This window comes from Ochotona curzoniae, unplaced genomic scaffold (genome assembly GCF_017591425.1).
Source record: "Ochotona curzoniae isolate NIBS_2020 unplaced genomic scaffold, NIBS_Ocur_1.0 contig_1, whole genome shotgun sequence".
NCBI lineage: Eukaryota > Metazoa > Chordata > Mammalia > Lagomorpha > Ochotonidae > Ochotona > Ochotona curzoniae.
This window is the reverse complement of record NW_024464918.1, coordinates 1009829-1026629: the sequence shown is the minus strand read 5'-3', so window position 1 is coordinate 1026629 and position 16801 is coordinate 1009829. Positions and strand designations below refer to the sequence as shown.

The 16801-nt window shown below is 49.1% G+C and overlaps 2 protein-coding genes across 2 annotated transcripts; both read left to right on the top strand.

Moving 5' to 3' along the window:
* The first annotated feature begins 5174 nt into the window (after nucleotides 1–5174).
* Nucleotides 5175–9264, top strand: LOC121151947 (protocadherin gamma-C3). The gene is made up of 2 exons (XM_040973814.1): nucleotides 5175–7643; nucleotides 9253–9264. Exons 1-2 carry the CDS (start codon nucleotides 5175–5177, stop codon nucleotides 9262–9264), a joined length of 2481 nt encoding a protein of 826 aa, XP_040829748.1.
* Nucleotides 9265–14072: 4808 nt separating this feature from the next.
* LOC121152917 (protocadherin gamma-C4) lies at nucleotides 14073–16692 on the top strand. Its single transcript, XM_040975190.1, has one exon. The coding sequence runs from the start codon at nucleotides 14073–14075 to the stop codon at nucleotides 16593–16595; it is 2523 nt and encodes an 840-aa protein (XP_040831124.1). The 3' UTR covers nucleotides 16596–16692.
* The last annotated feature ends 109 nt before the right edge of the window (nucleotides 16693–16801 follow it).

The window sequence follows — 16801 nt, the reverse complement described above, 5'->3', positions numbered from 1 at the left end:
TATGGGGTCCTGGCACATGTGAGGCGAGAACTTTAACCACTAGGATATCGTACCAGGCCACAAGAGATCATTTCCTCTTGTTCTAAGAATAGATCAAGTATAGGTCTTGCCAAACCTATTTTTAAAGAATCAAAAATCGTCTTTTTAAAATCAAGGTATGCGGGCCCGGCGCGGTGGCACAAGTGGTTAAGGTCTTCACCTTGCACGCCCAGGATCCCATATGGGCGCCAGTTCTAATCCCGGCAGCCCCACTTCCCTTCCAGCTCCCTGCCTGTGGCCTGGGAAAGCAGTCGAGGATGGCCCAAAGCTTTGGGACCCTGTACCCGCGTGGGAGACCCGGAAGAGGCTCCTGGCTTCGGATCGGCATAGCATCGGCCATTGCGCTCACTTGGGGAGTGAATCATCGGATGGAAGATCTTCCTCTCTGTCTCTCCTCTCTGTATATCCGCCTTTCCAATAAAAAAAATAATAAAAATAAATCTTTAAAAAAAAAATCAAGGTATGCAAGATTTTCAGGTAAAACTAGATAAGTGTTAAGGCTAACACTTCTACTTTTTCACCAAGTCTTTCAATCTCCCACCTGTCTAAATTGGGATACATGTAGTTTGGTTTTTTATTTTGTTTTGTTTTGTGTTCTTATTCCATTTTCCTCAAGTCAGTCCTTATGTGGACCTTAGTATGCTGTCCAAATAGAGGATGTATATTGAAGTTAAAGATCATTAGATAATATTTAGAATTTTTAAAAGATTATATGTATTTAATGTGTACACATAATATATATTGTATATGTATATATTGTCCCTTGAATATAGTAATATAACTTCATCTTGAATAGAGTTTTCTGATATTTAATGACAATCTAGGAATATTAATTTATTACAAAGACAATGTTGTATAATATTTATTGTAAGTCTCCTCTGGGCCAGACAGGACTAGTCTTATTGGCACATGATTTGGGCATTATCCAGATGTGCCACCTTGCTAGGCAGGGCCTCCCCTTTAGTTAGCTCTGCTGTCGCCACCTTGAAATTTTTTTTTAAGATTTTTTATTTATTTATATTTTAGATTTATAAAGAGACAGAGAAAACGATCTCCAATCTGCTGATTCACTCCCCAAATGGCTTCAATAGCCATAACTGAGCCCAGCTGAAGCCAGGAGCTTCCTCTGGGTCTCCCACCACGGATACAGAGTCCCAAGCATTTGAGCCATTCTCCACTACTTTCCTATGCAACAAGCAGGGAGCTGGATGGGAAGTGGAGCAGCCAGGACATGAGCTGATACCCATATGGGGTCCCAGTCCTTGCAAGGTGAGAATTTAGTCATTGAATCATCACACCAGGCTCACTACTTTGAAATTCTTTTTTTTTTTTAACAGAAAGTTCCTGGATTCTGTTTGACACTAGCTGCACAAATCATACATATAATCAGTCCCAGTACTATGTTTATTGGTCACTGCGTTTAACAAGGATGGTAAATAGTCTAACATACATGGCTGAAAGTTGCTCTTAAGTCTGAAGCAATGGCTCAGTGTCTAAATCCTCGCCTTGCATATGCTCAGATTCCATATAAGTACTGGTTCCTGTCTCAGCTGTTCCGCTTATCATCCAGCTCCATGCAAATATCCTAGGAAAGCAATAGAGGATGACCCAAAACGCTGGGACCCTGCATCCACATGGGAGACCCAAAGAAGCTCCTGGCTCCTGGTTTTGGATTTGCTCAACTCCAGCCACTGTGGCTACTTCAGGAGTAGCTACAATGTACAGAAGATCTTCTTTTCTGTCTCTGCTCTTTGTAAATCTGCCTTTACAAGAAAATAAAATAAATATATATATATACATATATGCTCTATTTATCATATGTGAGGTAGATTTAGGGAAAACAAAAAAAGGAAGTAAGAATACCAGTGAGGATAACTGTATGGAATCAGGTTGAATATAAACCAAAATTTAAATGTCTATGAAGAAATCACAGGATGTAGTTAAGAAACCACATTTTCCTATCAAGATACTATTAATCAATACCATGTCAATTAATGCCATAAGGTTGTAAATGGCTGTTGATGCTATGTCGGGGCCTTTAATTGATTGGGATGATACTTTGCTGGCTTTACCTTCAGACCAGAGATGGTCCCACCAAGAAATCGTGGAACCCACTAGGATAATAAGACACTGAACTTTATGCTTGGTAAATACTTCCAATGAAAAAACCTCAACTGAATTTGAACAGTGGTAATGCAGCAAGGTGGAGAAATCCACCATGGGGAGAGGATTCGGGGAGGAGTGGGGGGAATCCCAATGCCTATAACACTGTGTCACATAATGCAATGCAATTAATAAAATAAATTAATTTTAAAAAAAAAGAATACCAGTGAGCAAGCTATGACAGTAGCTGTGATGGCTTTGGCTCAGTTTGGGACAGAAGACAGGAATGTCATCAGTAATTTCCAGACATATTTTGGAAGCAGAGCCATTGGTGTGGATCAGTAATGAATTGAATGTGGGGATACAAAAGATGTAAAAAAAAGAAAAAAAAAAGACAGTATTGCTTTCCCAATGAGTAGGGTTGGAGAAGGAGCAGACTTGAGGGTGGAGTCAAGAGCAGGGCTTGACGTTGAATCTGCAAGAAGCCAGATTAAAAAGATTATATATAATTCAACCCTTTGATGATGTAAGTTCTATAAAAAACAAAAACCACCTAGAGAGAAAGTGGATCAGTCAGTGAATGCCTGGAACTGAGAACAGGAACAAGATTGAAAATAGATGGGAATGAGGGTGATTGAAGTCTAAAACTACATTGTGGGCTTGGTCACAGGACTACAAACTTCTAGAAATCCTCCAATCATACAAGTAAGCTATATGGTAAGAATAAAACTATTCAAATATTTCAAAAGTGATTGTGAGCCATTAGTTATACCAACTAGTACTTTTATTTCCACTTTATAAAGAAAAGTTTCATGGCAACTAACTGTAATATCCAGTATTGAAATCTAAGTCTTCGACATTGAGGCCTAACTCTTGGTTACTATAATACAGTCACTGGCTATTTGGCAATTATTATTATGATTGACCAACTCGGTCAGAGGCTATCTTGAAAATATAGAAGAGAGGAAAAATAGAGATTGGAAAATTCTGTTGATACCTCATTCTCCTCTGGATTTGAGTGGCGCAAAAAGTATGGACATTTTTGGATTTTGTTGTTGTTGTTAAATATTTTTGTTAAAGATTCATTTGTTTATTTGAAAGGCAGGATTACAAAGAGAGAGAAAACCAAAAGCAGAGAGAGAGAAAGGGAGAGCTTTTCATCTGCTGGTTCACTCCCCCAAATGGCCACATTGGCCAGGACTGGGCCAAGCCACAGCTGGGATCCAGAATATTCATCTGGGTCTCACTTAGTGTATGTTGTGTCTACAATGCCATTAGTGGAAGATATCAATGTTAGTAAGCATCAGGTGCCCATTTTGGCAACAAGGGATTCAACTGGCCATCAGAGTGGCTCAGTAGGCTGAGCCAGAGCTTGTGACTCCAGTATCAGAGCACAAATCTGGGTCCAAGTTTCTCCACTTCTTTTTCCAGCTCCCTGTTAATGAATCTAGGAAGGTAGCAGATAATGCCAACGTCTTTGGATCCTGCCCCTCGATGTGGGGCAATTGCCTAGAATTCCAAGGGTCCTGGCTAATGCCTGGCCCAACTCTGGGTCATCAAGGTCATTTGGGGAGTGAATGAGTAGATGAAAGATCCCCGCGTCTCTGCTTCTAACTCTGCTTTTCAAATAAATCTCTAAAAAGTAAAATAAAATGGGCCCCATGTGGTAGCCTAGCAGCTAAAGTCCTCGGCTTGCATGTGTCAGGATCCCAGATGGGCACCAGTTCTAACCCTGGCAGCCCTGCTTCCCATCCAGCTTCCTGCTTGTGACCTGGGAAGGCAGTCAAGGATGGCCCAGGGCTTTGGGAACCTGTGCCTGCATGGGAGTCTCATTAGCAGGAAGCTGGATTGCAAAGAGGAGCTGGGATCCAAACCCAGCTCTCACATGTGACATGCGAGTGTCCAAGCAGCAGCCCAGTCAGCTGCTCCACAATGCCTGCTCCCTCTTACTCATTGTCCTTATCACTCCTTTTTTATAGTGACTCTAATCCCAGATGCAGAAAACTGTAGTATGTGCCTCGAAGCTTTGGGTTTCTCCCAAGACTCTCCGGAGCTCTGCTGCCATTGCCGCCGTTCCTGGGCACTCAGTAGGCCTGTGTTCTCTTTTTCTTTCCTCTTTTATGTCTGTGGGGGTTTTCTTTATTAGTAACAGAACTTCTTGTAACATGTGAACCCAAGATCTTGAGAAAAGGATGGATCAAGGGAGGCATTTAAAAGTTCTCACTCCAGCTGGCTGAGATCTTGTTCCCTGGGAAACACACGGTCAGAAAATTTCACTTGGCTCCCTAGTTCTTAAGAGAAGAGAGCTAAACAGAAGCCCCCTGTTTTAAAAGAAATAAAAATTTGAGTTTTATAGTAAATTCCTTAGTAGACTTCATGCAAGCAGAGTGGTTCTTGTTGATTGGTTTTGCGGTGGAAGGGACAGAGAACCGTAGACCCTCCTTAGGAGACGATAAAATAAGAATTCTCAACAATTCCTACAACATAGTAATGCCTCTTCACTAACGGGAGTCTGGCCCCTGGCCCATCCGCCAGCCGACCAGATTCAGTGGTACTTTTCCATTTGATCTGATCCCCCGGAAAAAAAGAGATGAAAAGTTCTTGGTGGACCTTGATTGGGCTTGGGGGGGAGCGGGGGCTTGCAGTGTGGCCGGCTCCGCCTCCTCTCTGGGGTCAGGTGGGTTTCCTCTGCAGTCGCGCCTTGCCTGCGAGCTCCGGAAGACCGCCAAAGGGAAAAGTTCTCTGAGCTGGCGCGCTCTGCTCCAAAAGCCCGGCGCTAGCGCATTCTTCGTGCAGTTATTGGCTGGGACTCTGTGTACCGCTGTCGGCCAATGAAGACGCTGGAGATCCGGCCCCGGCCCGTCCCCTTTCGGCGCCCCGGGATGAGGCAGAGACTGAACAGCCAGTGAGCAAATCAGCGGCACCCAGAAAGCCATGTCGGACTCGGCGCCCAGCGTCCCAGCGCTAAGCGGCTGAAAGTTTCTCAGCGACACCGCGGGGCCGCCCTAGATCTGGAACTGCTCTGGAGTGCGATGGTCCCAGAGGCCTGGAGGAGAGGACTGGTAAGAACTGGAAGAGTGCTGGGAGTTCTGCTTCTGCTGGGCGCTTTCAGCAAAGCTTCCACCGTCATTCACTATGAGATCCCGGAGGAAAGAGAGAAGGGCTTCTCCGTGGGGAATGTGGTCGCGGACCTTAATTTGGACCTCGACAGCCTGTTGGCCCGCAGGCTCCGGGTGGTGTCCGGGGCCAGCCGGAGGTTCTTTGAGGTGAACTGGGAGACGGGCGAGATGTTGGTGAGCGACCGCCTGGATCGGGAAGAGCTGTGCGGGACGCTGCCTTCCTGCACGCTAACTCTGGAGTTGGTGGTGGAGAAGCCGCTGGAGCTGTTCAGTGCCGAGGTGGTGATCCAGGACATCAACGACAACAACCCCGCTTTCCCCACGAGGGAGATGAAATTGGAGATTAGCGAGGCCATGGCGCCTGGGACTCGCTTTCCGCTCGAAAGCGCGCACGATCCCGACGTGGGCAGTAACTCTCTGCAAACCTATGAACTGAGCCGAAACGAGTACTTTGCGCTTCGCGTGCAGACGCGGGAGGACGGCACCAAGTACGCGGAACTGGTCCTGGAGCGCGCCCTGGATCGGGAGCGAGAGCCAAGTCTCCAGCTGGTGCTGACGGCCTTGGATGGAGGGAGCCCCGCTCGCTCCGCCAGCCTCCCCATTCTCATCACAGTGCTGGATGCCAACGACAATGCGCCTTCCTTCAATCAGTCCCTCTACCGGGCGCGGGTCCCGGAGGATGCGCCCCCCGGTACTCGCGTGGTGCAAGTCCTGGCCACGGATCTGGATGAAGGCCCCAACGGTGACATCATTTACTCCTTCGGTAGCCACAATCGTGCCGTCGTCCGGGAGCTGTTTGCTCTAGACATGGTGACTGGGGTGCTGACAATCAAGGGTCGCCTGGACTTCGAAGACACAAAACTGCATGAGATTTACATCCAGGCCAAGGACCAAGGGGCCAACCCGGAAGGCGCACACTGCAAAGTGTTGGTGGAGGTGGTGGACGTGAACGACAATGCCCCAGAGATCACGGTCACGTCTGTGTACAGCCCTGTCCCCGAGGACGCACCCCTGGGGACCGTGATTGCTTTGCTCAGCGTGACGGACCTGGATGCTGGTGATAACGGGCTGGTGAGTTGCGAGCTTCCGCCAGGGCTTCCCTTCAGCCTGACCTCGACATTCAAGAATTACTTCACCCTAAAAACCAGTGCAGGCCTGGACCGCGAGGCGGTGTCTGAGTACAACCTCAGTGTCACAGCACGCGACGCGGGTGTGCCCTCACTATCCGCGGTGACCGCAGTGCGGGTCCAGGTGTCCGACGTCAACGACAATCCCCCCCAGTCTTCGCAGTCTTCCTATGATGTTTATGTGGAAGAGAACAACCCTCCGGGGCTTCCGATCCTCAACCTGAGTGTCTGGGACCCCGATGCCCCACCGAACGCACGACTGTCCTTCTTCCTCTTGGAGCAGCCTGGAGCAGACAGCGCCCTCGTGGGTCGCTATTTCACCATCAACAGGGACACAGGTGTCCTCTCATCCCTGATGCCCCTGGACTATGAGGACCAGCGCGAGTTCGAATTAACAGCTCACATCAGCGACGGGGGCAGCCCAGTGCTGGCCACCAATATCAGCGTGAACATATATGTCACGGACCGCAATGACAACGTCCCCCAGGTCCTGTACCCCCGTCTGGGCCACAGTTCCATGGAGATGCTGCCTCGGGGATCCCCAATGGGCCATGTGGTCTCACGGGTAGTGGGCTGGGACCCCGACGCGGGGCACAATGCTTGGCTCTCCTACAGCCTACTGGATGCCTCCAACCAGAGCCTCTTTGCGGTGGGGCTGCACACGGGCCAAATCCGCACTGCCCGCCCGGTGCAGGACACAGATTCCCCAAGGCAGATTCTGACGGTCCTGATCAAGGACAACGGGGAGCCGTCATTGTCCACCACTGCCACGCTGACCGTGTCGGTAACTGAGGAGTCTCCTGAGGCCCACGCAGAGTTCCCCTCTGGCTCCGCCCCTCGGGAACAAAATAAGAATCTCACTTTCTATCTCCTCCTCTCCCTAATCCTGGTCTCAGTGGGGTTCGCAGTCACGGTGCTAGGCGTGATCATCTTCAAAATTTACAAGTGGAAACAGTCTAGGGACCTCTACCGAGCCCCAGTGAGCTCCCTGTATCGCACCCCAGCGACCTCCTTGCACGTAGATGCGGTGCGCGGAGGCATGATGCCACCGCACCTGTATCATCAGATGTACCTGACCACAGACTCGCGCCGCAGCGACCCGCTGCTGAAGAAACCTGGGGCGGCCAGCCCTCTGGCCAGTCGCCAGAACACGCTGCGGAGCTGTGATCCTGCATTCTATAGGCAGGTGCTGGGTGCCGAGAGCGCCCCTCCCGGACAGGTAAGGGATAGCAAGTCCTCTGGGAAGCCTGTTCAGGCAAGTGTGGGTGGAGTTGTTTCATTGACAAAGATGAGGGATCCAGGCTTTCTCTGATGGTTCCTAGAGCAAACTCAGTGCCTATGGGATGAGAGGGGCTGGATGGAGCGTGGTTTGTGGTTCTGGTTCAGGATGGAGCTGTTTGATTCATCTGTGGAGCCAGTCCATTCTCTCTGCACTCATTAGCCATCACAACCAACCAACCAGTCTTGCTAAGGGCTGGCTGTGCTGGGACCTGGGATCTCAGCCTTGGGTGATGTGTTTAGGGTGATGTAATTTGCATCGGGAGCAAGCTCTGATTAGTGGCAGCTGCTAGGAATATAAAAACTCCCGCATTCATCGATCTTTCAAATGATGCTACATCTGCATAAAAATAATGGCTCTATGGTGATTTTTTTCTTGTCTACCCAAATCCTGTGCCTCATTTTCAGATAATTTTCTATGAGTGGAATGAAAATCTAGGCATCTCTAAAATTTCCTTCAAGCACTCTACTGGAAATCATGTGTAGGTGACTTCCCAGATATTTTCATGTTAGAACACTAATGCATGTTCACTGTAGAAAATTTAGAAATTGGGCCTGGCATGGTAGCCTAGTGGCTTAAGTCCTTGGGATCCCATATGGGCGTCAGTTCATGCCTCAGAGGTCCTACTTCCCATCCAGCTTCCTGCTTGTGGCCTGGGAAAGCAGTCGGGGACGGCCCAAAGCCTTGGGACCCTACACCCATGTGGGAGACCTGAAAAGAGCTCCTGGGTCCTGACTTTGAATTGACTCAGCCCCGGCTGTTGCAACCACTTGGAGAGTGAATCAGCAGATAAAAGATTTTCCTCTCTGCCTCTCCTCCTCTCCATATATCTGACTTTGCAATAGGAATAAATCTTTTCGAAAATTTAGAAATTATAGAAGATTATAAAGGAAAGCTAAAATTAGCTACAATCCTCAAACTCCAAAATAATCAGGTTTTTAAAAATTTGATGGGTTTTTTTTTTTTTTTTAGGTCTTTATTTTTATTTGAAAGGCAGAGATACGAAAAGAAGAGAGACAGAGATTCCATATGCTGGCTCATTCTCGAGATGGCTGCAATGGCCAAAGCTGGGCTGATCTGAAGTCAGGATCCACAAGCTTCTTCTGGTCTCCCACATGGTACAAGGCTCCAAGCACTTGGACCATCTTCCACTGTTTTCCTAGGTACATCAGCAGGGAGTTAGATCAAAAAAGGAGCATCCAGGACTTGACCTGGCACCCATATGGGATGCCAGTACCTCAGGCTTAACCTACTACACTAAGTGCTTCAGCCCTACCACTGTTAATTATAAAAGTAATTGATTTCAAAAATAAATCTAGATGACCCAAATGAGCATCAAATGCAGCATGAAAATCCTTGTAGTGTACCTGCAGTGCTGTTCCCGAACCTCCCAATGTTATTTGTCTCAGGTTTGTACATAATGTGAAAGATAGGTGAATGTACACCCCTGGAAAGTGTAAGTGGTCAGTCAGGATGGTATTCAGGAGGCCACAAGGAGAGAAGCTTCCGTGGACTTTCAGCTGTAGGAGAACCACTGAGATTTTGACCGTAAGGGCATGACTGCTGTTAACACTTTCTCTGGCAGTTAGACAAATAAGGCTCAACCGCTTGCCACCCAAGAGTCCTTAGCCAAGTTACTCTGTCTCCCTTCTCCTTCTTTTTCATAGCACAAAGCAAAGAACAAGGAGGTTTATGGGAAATAATGTGTGCATACTTCCTGTGAAGTGCTTAGCACAAGGCCTGGTATATCATGACTTACAAATTATTAGTCATCACTATTTGTTATTTTGTTAGTTCTTCATCCACCTAAAACACACCTTGGAAATGAACAAATATGAGGACAGCTAAAGAGCATCAAGTAGGTAATTGGGGGAGGTTAAAGAAGGGTGAAAGCCAAAGAGAAACAGCTACTGCTCTTCCAGACACCTTGAAAGGCAACGGACAGGACGTTTATTCCAGAACACCGTTCTTCAACTTGCTGGCACACTGGGATCACCTAAGGACCTTGTAAAATTTTCCAGATCCAGGGCACACCTAGACTAGCGGAAGCACCATCTCTAGGTGCCACATGGGCTTCTATGTGTTTTGTTAAGATCCCTGGGTAATCCTAACGTGCAGACAGGTTTGAAAGTCATTGCCTTAGATCCTGCCGCTCTGACATTCAGCATAGTAACTAAGCAAAGTGCTATGCTGATAGTCACAGAAGCAGAAGCCAATTTTATGGGGCCAGCCCCAGTTCTTCAAAAAATTTATTTATTTTTATTGGAAAGGCAGATTTACAGAGAGAAAGAGAGACAGAGAGGAAGATCTTCTGTCCACTGGTTCACTCTCCAAGTAGCTGCAACAGCCAGAGCTGAGCCAATCTGAAGCCAGGAGCTTCTTTCTGGTCTCCATGTAGATACAGGGTCCCAAGGCTTTGGGCCATCCTCCGCTGCTTTCCCAGGCCACAAGCAGGAAACTGGGTGGGAAGTGGAGCAACCTGGTTACAAACCGGCACCTCTATGAGATCCTGGCACTCGCAAAGCAAGGGCTTTAGCCACTAGGCTACCATGCCAGGACCCCGGCCCAAATTTTTAAAAAGTTTTTCTTTTACTTGAAAGACAGAGTTACAGAGAAAGGGAGGGAAACACACACACCTCTTCCATCAACTGGTTTACTTCCCAAATGGCCCCAATGACCTGGGCTGTGCCATGCCAGAATCAGGAACCTGGAGCTTCTTCTGGGGCTGTCATGTGGGTGCAGGGCCCAAGTATTTGGGCCTTCTTTTACTGCTTTCTCATATACATTAATAGGAATTTGGGTTGGAAATGGAGCAACCCTGGACTTGAACTGGTACCCAGATGGAATGGTGGTGTTGTAGGTTATCTTGCTATGCCACAACACCAGCCCACTAGGCACAATTTCTTTTTAATATTGTAATGTCATTTCCCAAGCTAGAAGTATTACATGGGAAAGAGATAAAACAGCATTTTGACCATATGAAGAGAATATTTTCTTAAACCTAGATATTTCCTCTTTAAAAATCTAGTGCTGGGGGTCAGCTCCATAGTAGGCTGGACCTCCACCTACACGCCAGCATCCGATATGGACACTGTCTCAAATACCTGTTGGTCTGCTTCCAATCCAGCTCCCTGCTTCTGGCCTGAGAAAGCAGTGTAGGATGGTCCACATCCTTGGGCCCCTGCACCTATGTGGAAGACCTGGAAGCAGCTCCTGGCTCATTGCTTTTGATCAGCACAGTTCTGGCCACAGTGGCCATTTAGGGAGTGAATCAGTAGATGAAGAGTGAAGAACCTTCTCTCTTTCTCTCTCCTTCTCTCTCTGTAATTCTGCCTTTCAAATTAAATAAATAAATATATGTTTTTTTTTTAAATCTTGCGCTGGACAAAAGAGGTATTGGGTTTGTTTTTAGTGTAACTGACATAAAATGTTCTATAATTAGTATGGTGATTGCATCAGTTTAATAAGCATGAGTATACTTAAAAGACACTGATTTATATGTGTTATATGAATTGTATATTCATATAATGTGTGAATTATAGGGTGAATTGTATGGTATGTGAATTGTATCTTACTAAAGTTGGTAAAAAGTCTAGATATCAGAGAATTATAAACCTGGTATGAAAAGATGGAGTTAAGTATATGTAGGATTAAGATATCCTAAGGCTTCAAACTCCACTAAAACAGACTATACTTGTGAACTTCTAAATACAAGTATGGTGCTGCACATACATCCTAGTTTAAGTTTCTTAGTTTCTCTAAACTCCGGGTTCTTCATCTGTAACATGCAAAATGGTTGCCAGAGTCCAAAGCAATGCCTATGAACTGCCTTACACATAGCAAGTGTTAAAAATAAATATTTGCTAAGCTCATGAAGCAATGTCAATATCCCCCACTTATAAGCACTCTTATATCACACCCTGTAAAATATGACAAGACAAAGTTTCTGTCATGGTGAAACACCAAGTGTGGCCAGGGGAGACAGATAAAAGATCGCAGAGAGGTGTGTGGTACAAGCAGCAGTGGGCATGAAGGGGAAGGGGAAGAAACGCCTCTGTCAGCTGGGAAATCAGGAAGACCCCCCCCGGTGGCAAAGATTGAGTAGTGAGTGAGTGGCTTATCAAACAGTCAAAGGTAACAAGAGCAGGAAGGGGTCCACTACATGAAGTGTCGTGCAGAAGGCTGTGTGTGTGTGTGTGTGTGTGTGTGTGTGTGTGTGTGTGCGCGCGTGTGTGTGTGTGTGTGTGTGTGTGTGTGTGTGTGTGTGTGTGTGTGTGTGTAAAGAGAGAGAGAGAGAGAGAGAGAGAGAGAGAGAGAAGCAACCAGTCAGGAATTGCATAGAGTCATCTTGAGACCACACCAGCAAGTTTTAATTCTGTTCTGTGTGGATGATGGTCAGTGCAGGATTTTGAACTGACACACGCCTGGTGTCTTCAGGTCCTTGTTGGTTGGTTTGAAAGAGATTATTCTGATAAGCGTAAGGAAAGCGGATTGGGGACCATTGGAACTGGAGACAAAGGGATCAGACAGAAGGCGATTGCATTATTTGAGGAGCAGATTAATAAGTGCTTGAGCCAGTGCAGTGCTCATGAAGGGAGATGATGATGATAAACCCATCAGACTTTGGTGATTGACATGCTATAGGAAGTAAGGGGCAGGGGTGCGTCAAGGATGAGCTCCCCTCTTCACCCAGGAGAATTCTAAGACAGCTGGTGGATGGTGGTGCCATTCCCAGGAGAGTGAATTCTGGTACAGACACCTTGAGAGGTTCCAGCTAATACAGCATACCTCCTTTGTTCCCATGGGAAGAAGTTTAGATTTGTTTATTTATGCAGTTTAGTAAAATAGAGGGAGTCAGATTCCCTCTCTTGGAGACCAAACTGTTGGTTGCTGGTCTCATCACAGTCAGGAGGATATTTCTGAAGATCAGGGTTTTGAAAAAAAAAAAAAAATTGGAGGAAGATAAGAACACCAGTTTTTGCTGCTAGTTCTGGAAAGCACAGCAGTCAGCCTAAGAAAGCACTGGGATGTGTTAAGAGGCAGTCTCCTGTCCAGATCAGCTTGGATTTCCTCCTTCCCTGTGCCCTGGCCATTTTCCCACTCAGGTTACAGCTCGCAGAATATGCACTGTGTTTCTGTACTTGTGCAAGTCAGTAGTCGGGCTGCCTGGAGGTCTGGACAAGGGTGGGGGTGGGGAGAGCTGGAATCTCTGGTTACAAGAGGCCCCCCGGGGCTAAGTAAAAAGCTCGCTCTTTTGAAATGGTCTCTGTTGGTAATTAACAACATATCAAGAATACTATAGTGTCAAATAAAGATTTGTAGGCACAGTGCCACTAGTAGCTGATCCCAGTCATTCAAGAAAGCTGTTAAATCTGTGTTCGTTTGCAATCGGCCAGGTAACAAGATCTGGTCCTTAGCACCTTCCAGACACAATGATTTTTTTACTGTCCTGGAACGCCTTCCTCTCTTGGCTTTCGGCTTGCTCTCATACTATCCTGAAAATTGACGAATGGTGATTCAGTTTATCACCAACAAATGCCTGAAGACATTGGTTTTCTCTGGGTGCCTCTTGTTACAACAGAAATGGGCACTGAACACATTGAGCTGGCTACCTTCATGCGTTCATGCGTGAACCTTCTCCGCAATGAGATGGATACATTTGTAAATAATCCTGCAGAGGGGCAGAGGTTTGCATGTACGGCAGGGTTACTCATTAGCCATGGCTCTAATATCACCAGCATGAGACTTGAGGCTACTCGTTTGCAGTATTGGTTGATGGCAACACTGTTTTGGATGAAGTGACCAGTCTCAAATGGCTACTCCCTCCTCTGGGCGGCAGGTTGCTAGGGCTCAGGCTGTAGCCGTTTTCCCAGCCAAAAAGGGGCGGGGTGACTTGGTGTGTTAGGAGGGGGGAAGAAAAGCATGCATACTGTCTGCTGTCCACAGAGGTAGTAACCCGTGACAAGAAATGCTGTTAGAGGCGAAAAGATAGGTTGAGGTTTATTTTATGATTATCATTTTTTCAAGCATTTTTTTTTTGTTTTGATTTTTTGTGGGCTTTTTTTTTTTTTTTTCCCAATGCTGCGTCGCATTAACCCTGCTGCTATTGGGATGCTGTCTGCTCAGCCTATTGGCTGAGCCCAGGAGCCGCCGTCTGCCAATCGGGTAGTGAAAGGCAGACAAATCTACCCCGCCACCAGCACAAAAAAAAAAAAAGAAAAAGAAAAAAGAAAAGAGAGAAAAAAAAAAAAAAAACGCGTGTAACCCTTGCAGCGCCGGCCCAGCGGCGCCAGAGCTGGCGCGGGCAAAGGGACTAGGTGTCTCCAGCTGCTGTGGCGGTTTGGGGCGGGTCGGCTTCTTCTGCTTCACAGGACGGAGTGAAGAATTAGCGGGCAGGCGGCAGCGATGCTCAGCAAGGTGAGAAGGCGGGTAACAGCAGCCATCTGGCGGGGGGCTACCCTTTTGTTCCTTCTGTGCCACCTGGGTTATGTGTGGGGGCAGATCCGATACCCGGTCCCGGAGGAGTCACAGGAGGGGACTTTTGTAGGGAATGTCGCCCAGGATTTCCTGCTGGATACCGAGAGCCTGGCAGCTCGCAGGCTGCAGGTCGCTGGCCAGGTGAACCAAAGACACTTCCGTGTGGATTTGGACAGTGGCGCCCTGCTCATCAAGAACCCGATCGATCGCGAGGCACTGTGCGGGCTCAGTGCCAGCTGCATCGTGCCCCTGGAGTTTGTGACTGAAGGGCCTCTGGAAATGTACCGAGCCGAGGTGGAGATCGTAGATGTGAACGATCACGCCCCCCGGTTTCCGCGGCAGCAGCTGGACTTGGAGATCGGGGAGGCGGCTCCCCCAGGACAGCGCTTCCCCTTGGAGAAGGCGCAGGACGCAGACGTGGGGAGCAATTCCATCAGCAGCTACAGGCTGAGCTCCAATGAACACTTTGCCCTGGATGTCAAGAAGCGCAGTGACGGCAGCCTGGTTCCCGAGTTGCTCCTGGAGAAGCCGCTGGACCGTGAGAAACAGTCCGACTACCGCCTGGTGCTGACAGCGGTGGATGGAGGGAATCCCCCGAGGTCCGGTACCGCGGAGCTCCGGGTGTCGGTGCTGGACGTCAATGACAACGCCCCAGCTTTCCAGCAATCCAGCTACCGGATCAGCGTGCCCGAGAGCGCGCCCGCTGGCATGCTGCTCATTCAGCTTAACGCCTCCGACCCGGACCTGGGTCCCAGCGGTAACGTCACCTTTTCCTTCAGCGGCCACACCCCTGACCGCGTGAGAAACCTTTTCAGCCTGCACCCCACCACCGGGAAGCTCACGCTCCAGGGGCCCCTGGACTTCGAGAGCGAGAGCTACTACGAGTTTGATGTGCGCGCCCGTGATGGGGGCTCTCCAGCCATGGAGCAGCACTGCAGCCTCCGGGTGGACCTCCTGGATGTGAACGACAATGCCCCTCATATCACCGTGACTTCAGAGCTGGGGACGCTCCCTGAGAGCGCAGAGCCCGGCACAGTGGTGGCCCTCATCAGCGTGCAGGACCCAGACTCTGGCTCCAATGGGGATGTCAGCCTCCGAATCCCAGACCACCTGCCTTTTGCCCTCAAGTCTGCCTTCAGGAACCAGTTCTCCCTGGTCACGGCTGGGGCCTTGGACCGAGAGGCCAAATCCAGCTATGACATCCTGGTCACTGCCTCTGATGCCGGCAGCCCTGCTCTGAGCACCCACAGGACCATCTTCCTCAATATCTCTGATGTGAATGACAACCCGCCCTCGTTCTTCCAGAGGTCACATGAGGTGTTTGTTCCTGAGAACAACCGCCCAGGGGACCTGCTTTGCTCCCTTGCAGCCTCCGACCCGGACTCCGGCCTCAATGCACTCATCTCCTACTCTCTCCTGGAGCCCAGAAATCGAGATGTGTCGGCTTCTTCTTTCATCTCCCTGAACCCTCAGACAGGAGCTGTTCATGCCACCCGCTCCTTCGACTATGAGCAGACCCAGACGCTGCAGTTTGAGGTGCAGGCCCGAGACCGGGGCAACCCACCCCTCAGCAGCACGGTCACGGTCCGGCTGTTCGTGCTGGACCTCAATGACAATGCTCCAGCGGTGTTGCGCCCTCGGGCCAGGCCTGGTTCCTTGTGTCCCCAGGCACTGCCTCCATCGGTAGGTGCCGGCCACCTGGTCACCAAGGTGACTGCCGTGGATTTGGACTCAGGCTACAATGCCTGGGTCTCCTATCAGCTCCTGGAGGCTCCAGACCCCAGTCTGTTTGCTGTCTCTCGCTATGCTGGGGAGGTGCGCACGGCTGTCCCCATCCCCGCAGACCTCCCGCCCCAGAAGCTGGTCATTGTGGTGAAGGACAGCGGGAGCCCTCCACTCTCTACCTCTGTCACGCTCCTAGTGTCCTTAGAAGAAGACGCTCACCCGATTGTCCCTGATCTTCGAGAGTCTTCGGCTCCGAGGGAAGGAGAGTCCCGACTGACCCTCTACTTGGCTGTATCCCTAGTGGCCATTTGCTTTGTCTCCTTTGGTTCCTTCGTGGCACTGCTCTCCAAGTGCTTACGAGGGGCTACCTGTGGAGTGACCTGCTTTCCTGCTGGCCCCTGTGGCTGCCTCAGCCGACCCCGGAGGAGGGAGGGGCTCCCTCCTTCCAGTGGGATCCTCCGCATCCAGCTAGGGTCAGATGATCCTATCAAGTTTGTGGATGTGGGAGGCCACTCCCATGGCTGCACGCCCTTGGCTTCTGCACCCACTCGGAGTGATAGCTTCATGATGGTGAAGTCGCCTAGTGCGCCTATGGCAGGGGAGCCCGTTCGCCCGAGCTGCCCACCCTCTGATCTTCTCTATGGGCTAGAGGTGAGACTTTCGCAGACTTGGCCAGTGCTAGAGGGTTGTTTGGATCCAGGTCCAGGTCCGGGTCCCGCTCGATGAGAGGACTGGCCTCCCTGCACTAGCCTATGGTGATGTCACGGTCATGCGAGCGCTAATTCTGTGGTGGATCTTTGTGCTTTACAAGTCTGTGGTGAATGAGCCAGGAGATGTCCCAGGTTGGCAGTTCAGGATGGGTTCTGCCCATAATCTGAGAGTACGAAGTGGAAGCGACTGGTGGTCAAGAGCCAGCCTGTTGTGGGTGGCAT

Excerpts from the sequence above, each read along its gene's own strand:
- LOC121151947 (XM_040973814.1), top strand. The coding sequence starts at position 5,175 with ATGGTCCCAGAGGCCTGGAGGAGAGGACTGGTAAGAACTGGAAGAGTG.
- LOC121152917 (XM_040975190.1), top strand. The coding sequence starts at position 14,073 with ATGCTCAGCAAGGTGAGAAGGCGGGTAACAGCAGCCATCTGGCGGGGG.